The following is a 12,424-nucleotide window of genomic DNA, read 5'->3' as shown; positions in this document are numbered from 1 at the left end:
CCCCCCTTTTCTTTGATGAAAATTTACAATGGAGCTTTGGGACCTGGGTTGGGCTAGCTGTCCCCCTCCCCCCTTTGGGACCCTTTACCCAAGTGTAGAAATAATTTTCAAATCCTACACAAATTAGGTAGAGGGTTCAGTGCCAGAGCCGAGGTTACCGAGACATGGGAAGCCTTTGTCCAAGGATGCACTGGGTCCTCATTTCCTTATTTCACAGAGGAAGCCAGGATCCACCCCAGAGGAACTTATTCAAATGGGGAGGATGTCAATACCAAATGCTCTCCTATAAAAAGGATAAACAGGAACAACAAAAACAGAACAATGCACTGCCCTCTAGTCGGTTCTGACTCATGCCGCCCCTGTGTTGCAGAGTAGAACAGTTCTATGGGGTTTTCTTGGCTGTCATCGTTTATGGAAGATCACCAGGCCTTTCTTCCGTGGCACTAATAGATGGGTCTGAAGCCCAGCCTTCAAGTTAGCAGCTGACAGCAAACTACTTGTGTTGCATAGAGACCTTAAAGAGAATAAAGTAACACACACTTGATTCATCTAGAAAGTTCTTCCTTAGGGGATGGGGGCTTCTACCGGGAGCCTCAGACTCTGCAGGGAGCAGACAGTGAGCTCTGGAACATTCTTCACTATAGAGTCTTCCACCTGGAGTCTCTAACTCTGGATATTTTCTGATTCGCTGGGTCATCCTAATGATTACTATAGATTGCTTCTTCTTTGCTATATATTTAACTAGAAAGATCATCCCAAACCCCAAAAGAAGTATCAGAAATATCATTTACAACTGGAGAAATTTCAATTTAGAGAGGTTACGTGATTTGCCCAAGCTGATACAAGCTATCGTATCCAGTATGTGTCTGGGCTCAAGTTGAAACTCTGACTTAGTTCACTCTAGAACTGCCTTCTTGCTAATCTGCTATCCTGAATTGACAAGGTCCTAGCAGTTGGGAGTCTGGCATGAAGAAACAAATTCTGTTTGTGGGACTGAGAGCTGGGCACGATGTTTGATGTTTAACACAGCAACTTGGGGTTACGATGACGCTTTTGTCCATGGGAACGAAAACAATAAACAGGAGGAGGCAGGAGACCAGTTGTATGAAGCAAGGCAATACGGTGGTGTGGGGAAGACTGTAATTCGGGGGGCAGAAAGAGGCTGGTACTAGGCATCTCTCTGGGACTGAGCCCGCAGGTGCTGTATTTGTCTGGGTCAGACCAGGATGGATGTGTCACTTCTTTGGTTAGGAGGGGCAGCAGGACGAGATCAAGAGAGAATTCTGGGAGAGTGTAAGAGCGGAGGTTGGCAAGGGAGGCAGGTTTACCACAGGCAGCCTAACAGACCACAGTCCAGAGCTTGCTCTTCATTCTGAGGGTGATGAGAAACCATTGCAATGTTTCGAGCAAGGAAGTAGAGGGTCATAAATAGGAGTTTGATTCTCCATGAGTTAACATCATTTTCCTAACATTCCTTCTCCCTGCCACTTGCTGGGAGCACTATGATGCCCTTTGATCTTCACTAAGCAGGTCCGTGATTCTCAACAGGACAGCCCAAGGCTGTGATGTGTCTGGTCCACACAGTGCCAGGCAGATGATCTAGAGCAGGATGCTGTTTTAGGTTATCTTAGAGAATTCTCGTGTAGGGTTCAGGCCTTCAAACCCCACTCTGCTGGAGGCTGCATTTTTCCACCTGCCACTGACCATTTGTCCACCCCCAAACTTATTCTTGGCCCCCTTCTGAATGTGGAGCCCTTCTACTTGTGCCTTTTCAGGATCTGCAGAGATTATTGTCACAGCTAAAGGTGTCACCCTGGTCCCTGATGGCATTAAACCTTTGGAGTTGGAAGTACCATCCCTCAAAGGGGGTCCTGAGCAGACAACGGGACAAGGTGAGCATCCTTTGGTTAGGTTGTTTAAGGAAGCCACATGGAGACATCCTTCTTTTGGTGTGGCCACCTGTAGACACTCAGCTATGATGAGGGTGAGCCTGGGGAAGGACCCATGTCCACTGTCCTGGTGCTGTCTCACTACCCTGACTTACTGAGGAGGCAATGACCTCACCATCGTCCACTTGGTAAAGTGGAGGGTCAGAGAAAAAGAGGATGACCCCCAATGAGATGGATTGGCACAGTGACAGCACAATGATTGTGAGGTTGGCACAGGACTGGGCAGTGCTTCATTCTGCTGTGTGTAGGGTTTCTTTGAGTCGGTACCAACTCAACGGCACCTAACAGCAACAACATTGTCCTCACCAGGGTTTCTTGGAAAGAATGAAGCACTTGGTGTTCATAATCCTCCTATATTCTCCCCTCTGGTCCCAATAAGAGGACCCACACCCGTAAGCAAGCACAGCCAGTTGGGAATAGTATCTGAGCAAGCCTGACACACGTCCAGTGAGCTGCAGAGGAAGCCGGGTTAGAGAAAGCGGCTAAGCCAGCAAGCCTTCCTAGTGTCTCTTCTTCTCTGCTCTTCTCTGCTCGACTTTAAGCTTGCACTGAAAGCCTCAGGTTAACTTACCTGCACTGCAGACAGAGGAGGAGTCACAGGGAAGGAGAAATGAAATCACAGGCACGATTTGCTCTCAAGTCAGTGCCCCAGGTGTGCTGACCTGAAAGATCCAGGAAGCTTAAAACCATAGCCAGAACTACCCCCTACGATGTGCAGACTTTCACTTCCCTGGAGTGGGAAAACACAAAGATTTTGCACCCACTAAACAACATTTTTATTAATGGAGAAAAGATTGAAGTTGTCAAGGACTTCATTCTTTTTGGATCAACTATCAAGACTCATGGAAGCAGCAGTCAAGAAATCAGATGATGTATTGCATTAGACAAATCTGCTGCACAAGACCTTTTTAAAGTGTTGAAGAGCAAAGATGTCAGCTTGAGGACTAAGGTGTGCCTGACCCAGGCCATGGTATTTTCAATAACCTCATATGTATGCGAAAGCTGGACAGGGAATAAGGAAGACCGTAGAAGAATTGATGCTTTTGAGTTATGGTGTTGGAGGAGAATATTGAAAGTACCATGGGCTGCCCATAGAACCAACAGATCTGTGTTGGAAGAAGTGCAGCCAGAGTGCTCCTTGGAGACCAAGATGGCCAAACTTCATCTCTCATACTTCAGGCATATTGTCAGGAGGGACCAGTCAGTCACTGGAGAAGGATATCATGTTTGGTAAGGTGGAGGGTCAGAGAAAAAGAGGAAGATCCCCAACAAGATGGATTGGCCAAGTGGCAATGCCAGTGGGCTCAAGCGTGGCCAACAGCAGTGAGGTTGGCCCAGGATCAGGCACTGTTTCTTTCTGCTGTGCATAAGGTCGCTATGAGTCAGTACCAACTCGATGGCACCTAACAACAACAATAACAACAGTGGAGTCTTGCTGAGTGTGGTGCCTCTTTATAAGTACTGGACTGTGAACCACAAGGTCTCCGGTTCGAGCCCGCCAGCCACTTAGGGGGAGAAAGATGAGGTTTTCTGCTCCTACAAAGATTTTAAAAGCCTTGGAAACCCTAAATGGGGTTGCTATGAGTCGGAACCTACTCAAAAGCACTTAACAACAACAATAATGGAGTCTTGGTGTGGTACTGCAGGATAATGTGCTGGACTGCAAGGTCAGTTTGAACCACAAGGTCAGCGGGTTCAAACTCACCAGCCACTCCTTAGAAACCCTATCCAAGGTCGCTATGAGTCAGAACCGACTCAATGGCACTTAACAACAACAACGGTGCGAAGGTCCATAGTTCAAGCCTACCAGTCACTCCACAGGAGAAAGATGGGGCTTTCTGCTCCTGCAAAAATTTAAAGCCTCAGAAACCCTGTGTAGGGAGGGTCGCCATGAGTCGGTTCCAACTCATCGGCACTTGAAAACAATAACATGAAGGAGCCCTGGTGTTGTTACACCTTGGGTGTTCACTCCTAGGTCAGCAGTTCAAACCCACCAGCCTCTCCTTGGGAGAAAGATGAGGCTGTCTGCTTCTGTAAAGATCTATAGTCTCAGAAACTCTAGGGAGAGGTTCTCCTCTGTGCTGTAGGGTCACCGGCAGTGAGGCAACGGCAGTGACCGGTCGTGGTGGATTAACGTGGCGGTGTCCCAAGGAACACTGGTCCGACTACATCCCCATTCCTTTGGGGCTTTCACAAGATGTCTAGGCAGGGGGTCTGAAGCCTGGTGAACAGGACTTGCAAGGGACTTGTCACAGAACAGTTTCCCAATAACTGGGCTAGAGGTGCAGTGCATTGGTTTCCCCATCGTGAGGAAGCTGTACTGATATGTCCTGCTCTCCTGAGAGCACCTATGCTTCCTCAGTCTGTAACAGGCTCTCGTTCCGGCACCTGGGACACGGGGGCCACACGCAGGGAATGCCACAGCTTGGAGAGATGCTCTTTTGCCTGACGTCCAGATGCCCAGAGGAGTTTGAATCTTATGGCTGCTACTGTGGGCAAGAGGGACGAGGTGACCCCAGGGATGACCTGGACAGGTATGTGGACAGGGTGAGTGAGGGGAGGAGGTGATGTTAATGCTATCTGAGTCCAAAGACACGTGCCTCCTCCACATTTCATAAAGAGCTTGGCAGGTGCACTATCGCACTCTGTGCCCATTTTCCTGAGGGTCAGAGATGACTTGGGAGAGGGGATTCAGTTAGGAAAGGGTGGAGGCAGACGGTGGTCCGAAGCTTTGGGCTTTTTTGTTGAGAGCTCTTCCAACCACAGATGTGCACATGCCCAGATGCAAAGACTTCAGATGATGCAAATGTCCTAGCTTGTGATGGGCAATATGTGCAATTGATTGACTAGTTGGATTGACAGGCAGAAGACTACCATGAAGTAGCTTCTTCTTTTTAAGTTTTTATTGTGATAGTTTACATGGGAGAACAGCAGTTTTATACTCATCCTATCGTATTTCGTTTCATTGTAATGATTACAACCCCCTCCGTGCATCATCATTCAACAATATTTATTTCTAGTCCCTCTGTTTTTTGGGGATGCACACAGAAACACTCAGGAATATATAATAATATAAACAACCAAAGGGAACATTCTGCAAGGCTGCCTCCTGACCGCCAGCATACAGCCTTTTTCTTTCCCATGAATTGAGTCCTCAGCAGCTCCCTCTCTCCATGTCCTCATCTCTGCTTCCATCTCTGATGTTGCTACTTCTCTGGATAGGGTCCTGCGGGATCCCGCTTGTGCTCATCTCCCTTGATGATCCTAGGGTCCTCTGTTCCTGTACTGTAAGACAAACTGCTCCCCACTTTATGTTACAAAACCAAAGTAGCTTCTTAATAACTAAGAGTAACTACTCAAGATTGTATCTTCCATTCTTAAAGGGATTCTGACTGGTCTCATACATTTATGAATTTATTCATTCATTTGCGTAATTGTTCAACTCACATTTCTTGCATGTCTACTTTGTGCTAGGTGGTGGTGGTGGTGGTGGTGGGGTGCCAAAATGATTAAGACAAAATAGAACACACAGTGAACAAGATGGAGGAGTCAAAAAGAAAATACCGCCCACTGTAGTACGAGGGGACATTGAGAAGTTTGTGGAAAAGCTAATGGATCTTCCACAAACTTTTGTATTTTTAAGGGGTATGGGTGGATAGGAGTAAGTGTTCATCTTGACTTCCACATTATCTTTGTATGGTTCCCTTTTTTTTAATGCTTTATTGTGAATTATGTGATAGTTTACATGGGAGGACATCAGTTTCACATTGATATCATCGTATATCATTTTCTTGCCATGGTTACAATCCCTTCCATGCATCATCCATCAACCAAAGGGTACATCCGGCAAGCCTGCCCCTCCCTGCCGCCGGTGTCCACATACTGCCCCTCTCCCTCTCCGGGTCCAAGGTCTCCAGTCGCTCCATCTGTCCACATCATCGTCTCTGCCTCCATCCCCCCCTCCTTTTTAAAAATTATTTTGTCAGTTTGTTTCCTGAAATTTTCCAGTTTTGTCTGTTTTCCTTGATTTCATTTATAATTGCCTTGCTCTTCCTTACAATCCATGTAGTCTAATTACTTTCCTTACCAGGTAGTTCTGATACCATTTCTGGTGGCATGTTTTTTGACTCTGTGTTTTGGTCGTTGTGTGAGGCAGCCTGTCTTCTTTGTGTCAGCTGAAAATGTCTGTTTTCCCCAAGACATTGTGGTGCTGTATTTACTTGGAGTTGATGACTGTATGTTGGTGTTTTCTCAGGCACTTACCACCTCTCTCCTGGCCCATGTGGCAGACAACTGGAAGTGTGAGCAGTTAGCTCTCTACTCAGTTGTGTAGCACAGTTTGGGGGAATTCACACCCTCCGGAAGCTGGGTGCTACCCTTGGTACTAAACCTCAGGCATGGCAGAGGCTGCAGAGGACGGGGTGCCTCTGCGTTAGCATGGGCAGGGAGTGGCCATGCCGCTGCTGCCAACCTCCAACCCCAACAGCTGTGGGCAGAAGCTCAAGATGGTGGCGCTGCTCACACCAGCCCACGGTCTGCCGTTTTCCTTCTCTGTCACTACTGCTGTTCAGCTTCCTCTTCCAGTAGACACTCAGTCACTGCTCCGTCCCATCCTCTGATGCTCAGGGTTCCAGGATGACCATCTGTTTCACGAGGCCTCCTGTGGCTTTGTTGCAGAGGGTCTGCTTGGTGCGTCTGTCTGCTCCACCATCTTGCCCTTGACTCTAGTGAACTTTCTGAACCCCGTTATACATGCTGTGTGGGTAACAGGGAAAACAGGGAGGACTGCATGGAATGTTGTTGGGGAACAATGACGAGACATATGCCAACCTCCCAGCTTTGGAGTTAGCAAACGCTATGGTGTGATTGAGGCCAGGTTAGATGGAACTTTTTGCAGTGCACAACCTGGACAACCATACTTAATGTGTACGACTCAGGACTATGTGCACTGGGCAGGAAACGCTGGCTTCTACAATCACTGTAGGGAATGTGGGAGCAACAGGCACCTAGGGGACTTCTGGGGAGCTGGAAGCTCTGGACAGTAAAGGTCTGTTTGGTCTTAGGTGCTGTTCGTTCCACCACTGTTGCCTCAGACAGGTGAAGAGACTGGGCTGTCTGCTGGAGAGGGCTCCTCAGTCACGGGTGCTATGCATGGACGGGACACCCAAGTGTAAGTACTGTGGTTCACGCTCCTTCCGGCGACTCCTCAGAGTAGCGCAGGCAGAGGGGGCACTTTTCCAAGCAGCACCTTTCATTTTGTGATGTCATCCTCGTCTTAACATACACAGAGGCTTGAAGAAGTCCATAGAAAAGTTCCATCATCTGGTAATTCCATTTCTCCAGGAACTTTCTGAAGCCATCACACCATTCCTCTCTGGGTGGTATGCATGGTTAAGTGGTCAGCTACTGTTGTTCCAAGGGCTGCTGGTTCAGGCCCACCCAGAGACACCTCTGAAATCAAGACCTGGCAATCTGCATCCAAGAGGTCACATCCTTAAAATTCCTACCCCACTTGCACGGCGTTGCCATCAGAACTTGACAGCAACATCCCACTTGAGAAAAGACTCAAGTTTAAAGAGGATACAGCCAAAAGTTAGTCATGAGTAGACCAGAAATCCAAATGAAACCCAGTGTCACTGAGTGGCTTCCACCCCTTCAGGACCCTGGAGATCAGAGTAGGAGTGCTCCACGTGGAAGCAGACTGTCGGAGCTTCTCCTGCTGAGGGGCTGCTGGGTTTAAACATAGTGACCTTGTAGGATGGAGCAGAAGTGCCCCACAGGGTTTCCAAGGCGGTCACATTTATGGGAGCAGACGGTCACAGCTTTCTTCTGAAGAGTAGCTGGTGGGTTTGAACTGCCAACCTTTCAGTTAGGAGCTCAATGCTTGACCTTCAAATTGAAATGTGCAGTTGAGTCAGGATATACAGGGTTTCCCAGGATTTGAACCACCAACCTTTCTGGTTAGCAGTCCAGTATTTAATTGCTGTTGTTAAGTGCTGTCGAGTTGGTTCCAACTCATGGTGACCTCGTATAGGGTTTCTGAGGAGCGGCTGGTGAGTTTGACCTGCTTACCTTGCGGTTCAAACAGACCTTGTGGTCCAGCGCATTATCCTGCAGTGCCTCACCTAGAGGCTCAGTAAAGGCCTTCTGGAAGAGTGATGCCAACCTGAGTCTTAACAGACAAGTATGAGTTAAGGAGGAAGAGAAAATTCAGAACATTCTCAGTAGAGGGTCAGTGTCCCAAGAGGTCCCAAGATGGCGGGTGGAGGCACTCCCAGGTGGGCCATGGAGGCCTTGGCTGTTGTGCTAGCATGAGTCACGTCTGCTGCTGTGTTCTCACCCCTCAGGTGTGGGGCAGAGTCTCTGTGAGAAGCTCCTGTGTGTCTGTGACCAGACGGCAGCTGAGTGCATGGCCTCCGCCTTCTTCAACCAAAGTCTCAAGTCTCCAGGTCCAGTGGAGTGCCAGGGTTACCAGGCGCCGTGTGTGGACAGTATGCATGGACAACCCTCAGCATCTTCCCTGGACTCCAGCTCCGAGGAGAACAGCGAGGAAGCCACATCTCTCCTGAAGGGCCTGAGAACCAGGAGATTTGTGCGGAAGTCACTTGGTCCCGTGGGGACCAGGCCACCCCAGGGGAGATAGTCAGTCTCCTGTATAAAATGGCCAGCACCCAAGTAGTTTAGCTCCTCCTCTCCCTTAACCTCTTAGGGGCTGTTTCTCCTACCTAGTGGGACAACAGTACCCATGTTAGCAGGGTCTCAAAGGGAACAGAAGTAGCGAGACCCTGTACACAGGTGTGGTCTGCTTGTATACTTTGAGCAGGCAGGTGATGGGCACCTCTGTGCAACCTGTGGCCCAGTATGATACCTCAATAAACACTCCAGTCAACTCTGTGTATGGGTGTTTTTGCTTTTTAAAGAAATGTTTAACTGTAGACACTGATGCATAAATAGATAGCAAAGGTCAGGTGACAGAAGTGATGGTGGGAAAAATATGTCCCCTTCGTTATCACTGAGAAGTGCAGTTTGTATTGCAATAAAAAAGGTAGGAAGAGAAAACGTTTGGTCAATCCTAAGAGATCATGATGTGTCACCATGAATCCCCCAAAGACAGATGCTTCTCTTTGAGGTCACAGCTCTTCTAGCATGCTTCCTGAGAATATACTTGCCACCCACCTCAGATCTGAGAAGGGGGCCAACTGCTCTTCTGTCCTAGGGATGAGACTTGATTTAAAAACAGGCTTTATCTAGTGGCTGAAAGAAGTCCTTGTGTGGCACTGTAGGAAAAGCACTGGACTGCTAACCCCAAGGTGGTGGTTCAAACCCACCAGCCGCCTCCCTGAAACGTGACTGCAGTTAGCACCAAGTGGCAGAAAGGCAGTTGTTGAGGGCTATGGTAGAGGACACTGCTTAGAGGTTCTTGGTTGTCATCTTCAGGGGAAGTGATGGCCAGGTCTCTCTTCCACAGTGCATCTTTCAGTTAGGAACTGCTTTCACGGGTTCCAGGCTGAAAGATCAGGGCAGTAAATGTCTCCCTGTGCCCCCTCCCACTTTATTTCTGCCCTAGACGATACCTATTTCTGTATTGTCCTGAGGCCTTTTATTTAAAGTTCCTTTATAAAAGTTGTTACTCTGGCATCCTGTCAATGTAGTAAGCCCCATCTTGGAGCAGGATCCTGCTGAGGCTGTACAACAGCTCTGAAAGCGATGGCCACATCTCATCTCCACCCCTCAGTGTTCCCCAGCCCCATGGCCACGCCTTCCTCCCGAGCCTTCTCCTCTTGCCAGCTACAACTACATATGCTACTGGCTCCCCGCCACCTTCTTGGCCTCTTCCCCAGCCCCTGTACTTATTTCTCCATTTTGAGTGACTCTCTAGTGTCAGGGCGCCTCCCAGGCTCAGTTCTAGGCCCACCTGTCTCTCTACAACCTGCTGATGACAGTCATATTTAGGGCTTGAACTCCAGCTCACATGTGTCCATCAGATAAGACTTTGACAAATTCCTCCAAACTGTGTCACTGAGACCAATGATCCACCTAATGGAAGACCAGGCCACAGGCTCAGAGCATATACCCAGCCCTGTCACTCAGGTGCTCGGTGCAGGCTGCTAAGCCCAAGGTCAGCAGTTGGAATCCGGCAGCCGCTCTGTGGGTGAAGGATGAGATCTCTGCTCCTGTGAAGATGCTCAGTCTCGGAAACCCCGCACAGCTCGTTGAGTCGGAACAGACTCGGTGGTCCAGCTCCACCATCACCAGGTCACCCATTTGTATGGAAGGAATAGGTTAAAAAATATGGCATGGCTGGCCTGAGTCCAGAGCTGCCACAGCTGCCCAGGACAGTGAACTCCACCCATTAGGATGAAGAGTTAAGCACAGCCTTACTGAAAGCTTCCTGTGTCAGACACACTTCCATGCAGTTCATTTGGTCCTGACAGCCATGTTCTGTGGGCAGCACTAACCGCGCCCATTTCACAGACGATGAAGCCGAGACTCATCAAAGTTCAGTACTTGCTTCACGCCACTGTGCTGGGAATTGATGGGGCTGGATTTGGACCCAGAGCTGGTGCTCCTCATTACTGTGTAAAAGAACTCCCTGAACTCAACCAGCCTATGATGCCCCGAGTGGCACAGGGGAAGAGAGAGTAGCTATGCGTCAGAATCGATACCCCGAGTGGCACGGGGGGAGAGAGTAGCTATGTGTCAGAATTGATGCCCAGAGTGGCACGGGGGGAGAGAGTAGCTATGCGTCAGAATCGATGCCCCGAGTGGCACGGGGGAAGAGAGAGTAGCTATGCGTCAGAACCGACTGGATGGCGCTTAACATTTTAAAGAGGAATGGCGCAAACAGTAAAGTGTTCGGCTACTAACCCAGAAAGGAGCTCTGGTAGCATAGTGGTTACAAATTGGGCTGCTAACCTCAAGGTTGGTAGTTCAAAACTACCAGCTGTTCCGTGGGAGAAAGATGAGGCTTTCTGCTCCCGTAAATATTTACAGCCTCAGAAACCCTGTGCAGGGTCACTGAGTCAGAACTGAATCCATGGAATTAACAACACTAACCAAGAGGTTGGCATTTCAAATCCACCCAGAGGTGCCTTGGTAGAAAGTTTGGTGATCTCCTTCCAAAAGGTCCTGGCCATCAAAAACCCTACAGAGCAGTGTTGTGCTCCGAGACCCACGGACTCAACATGAGGTGGAATCAACTCCAAGGTGGTGCATTTAATGAAGAGCTCCATGGCATTTCTGCAGCAGGCAGGCCGAGCTCAAAATGCAATCATGAGGATGTTCAGAAAGGCGGCGATCGTGCCGGCCTGTGCACACAAGCTGTGGGCCTTCCACCTCAGCTGTAAGCCACCCTGACTGCCGATAGGGTTCCGATTCTTCCGATGCATACCACACTGAGTCCACTAGGCCAACTCCATCTCTGCTAGAGCTCTTCACTGCTGACTACAGCCACTTTAGACCGCAACTCTTTACAACACGTAGTAACACGTGAGTGAGCATTCTGGGTTTTATTGCATACATATGAATTACAAGTGCATTTTCACATTTCAAAAACACATTTCATTACATTTACGGCATGTCTGAGCTCTCTAGTTCTGCTAGGACAGAAATATCACAAGTGGATGGTTTTCACAAATTTATTTCTCAAAGTTTAGGGGTGTGTAGGAGCCTGGCATACCTGAAATGGCTGGTTCCGGCTTGGGCATTCTTATAATTTGTTACATCTTAGAACTTGTGCTTTTGTCTCAGCGACAGTTAACCTTGGTACAGACTTGATCTTATACCTCAGGATATGTCTTTCTTCGTAACCAGCTAAGAAATAAAGTCCTCAGCTTCTTCCCAAGATGCTTTCATTCAAACATCCGCTTTTTCCCATAGAGTCTTAATACAGAGTATCTAACCTCTACATTTCCAGAAAGAAATGCCTTCCAAACCAGTCAACTAACTCCACATCGGCCCTTTAAATCAATCACAGAAAAAGTCCCATTTCGAGATGCCCTGCATCTAACTATTTGGCAACCAACCAAATACTGCACAAGAAAGATCTGGGTTTCACTGTTATCAAGAAGCTATGGGACTCCAGCATCAGATGCTATGGGAGTGCTAGGTTCTACTTGTGAGTCAGTGTGCCGTCAGCTCGTGCTGCCTTTGCTCTCGGTAAGTCTCTCTCCTTGCCTCCTAATAGAGGAAGCTAGTCGTGGGGACTCGGAGCACCGCTTTAGGGAAAATTCTTGTCTCCTTTCAACATCTGTGGGCTGCCCGGTGTTCCCTGGAGACTGCGAGTGTCTTGACATCAATCTTCCTTTGAGTCTAGCAGGTTTTCAGCTTAGGGACCCCTGTCCAAAGGATGAACTCATCTGATGGCTGTTAGTAGTGAGCCCCCGCCTCCTCTCTGCTGGGTTCTCTATCCTTTTATCTCTTTTAAGATAAAAAGCTGTGATTCAAGTAAGGGGGTGATTTGTAGGGTTATGATG

General features: G+C 48.5%; 1 protein-coding gene across 1 annotated transcript in view; it reads left to right on the top strand.

Annotated features, from left to right (window-relative positions):
* The window catches only part of OC90 (otoconin 90), a 36,817-nt gene extending 28,225 nt beyond the window's left edge, over nt 1-8,592 (top strand). Inside the window, exons 11-14 of the mRNA XM_006830841.1 lie at nt 1,776-1,892; nt 4,312-4,483; nt 7,013-7,119; nt 8,297-8,592. Coding sequence (XP_006830904.1) covers nt 1,776-1,892; nt 4,312-4,483; nt 7,013-7,119; nt 8,297-8,592 — 692 coding nt within the window. The remainder of the gene's footprint in view (nt 1-1,775; nt 1,893-4,311; nt 4,484-7,012; nt 7,120-8,296) is intronic.
* The last annotated feature ends 3,832 nt before the right edge of the window (nt 8,593-12,424 follow it).

This window comes from Chrysochloris asiatica, unplaced genomic scaffold, assembly GCF_000296735.1.
Source record: "Chrysochloris asiatica unplaced genomic scaffold, ChrAsi1.0 scaffold00001, whole genome shotgun sequence".
NCBI classification, from domain to species: Eukaryota; Metazoa; Chordata; class Mammalia; order Afrosoricida; family Chrysochloridae; genus Chrysochloris; species Chrysochloris asiatica.
This window is presented reverse-complemented; position numbering and strand designations above follow the sequence as displayed.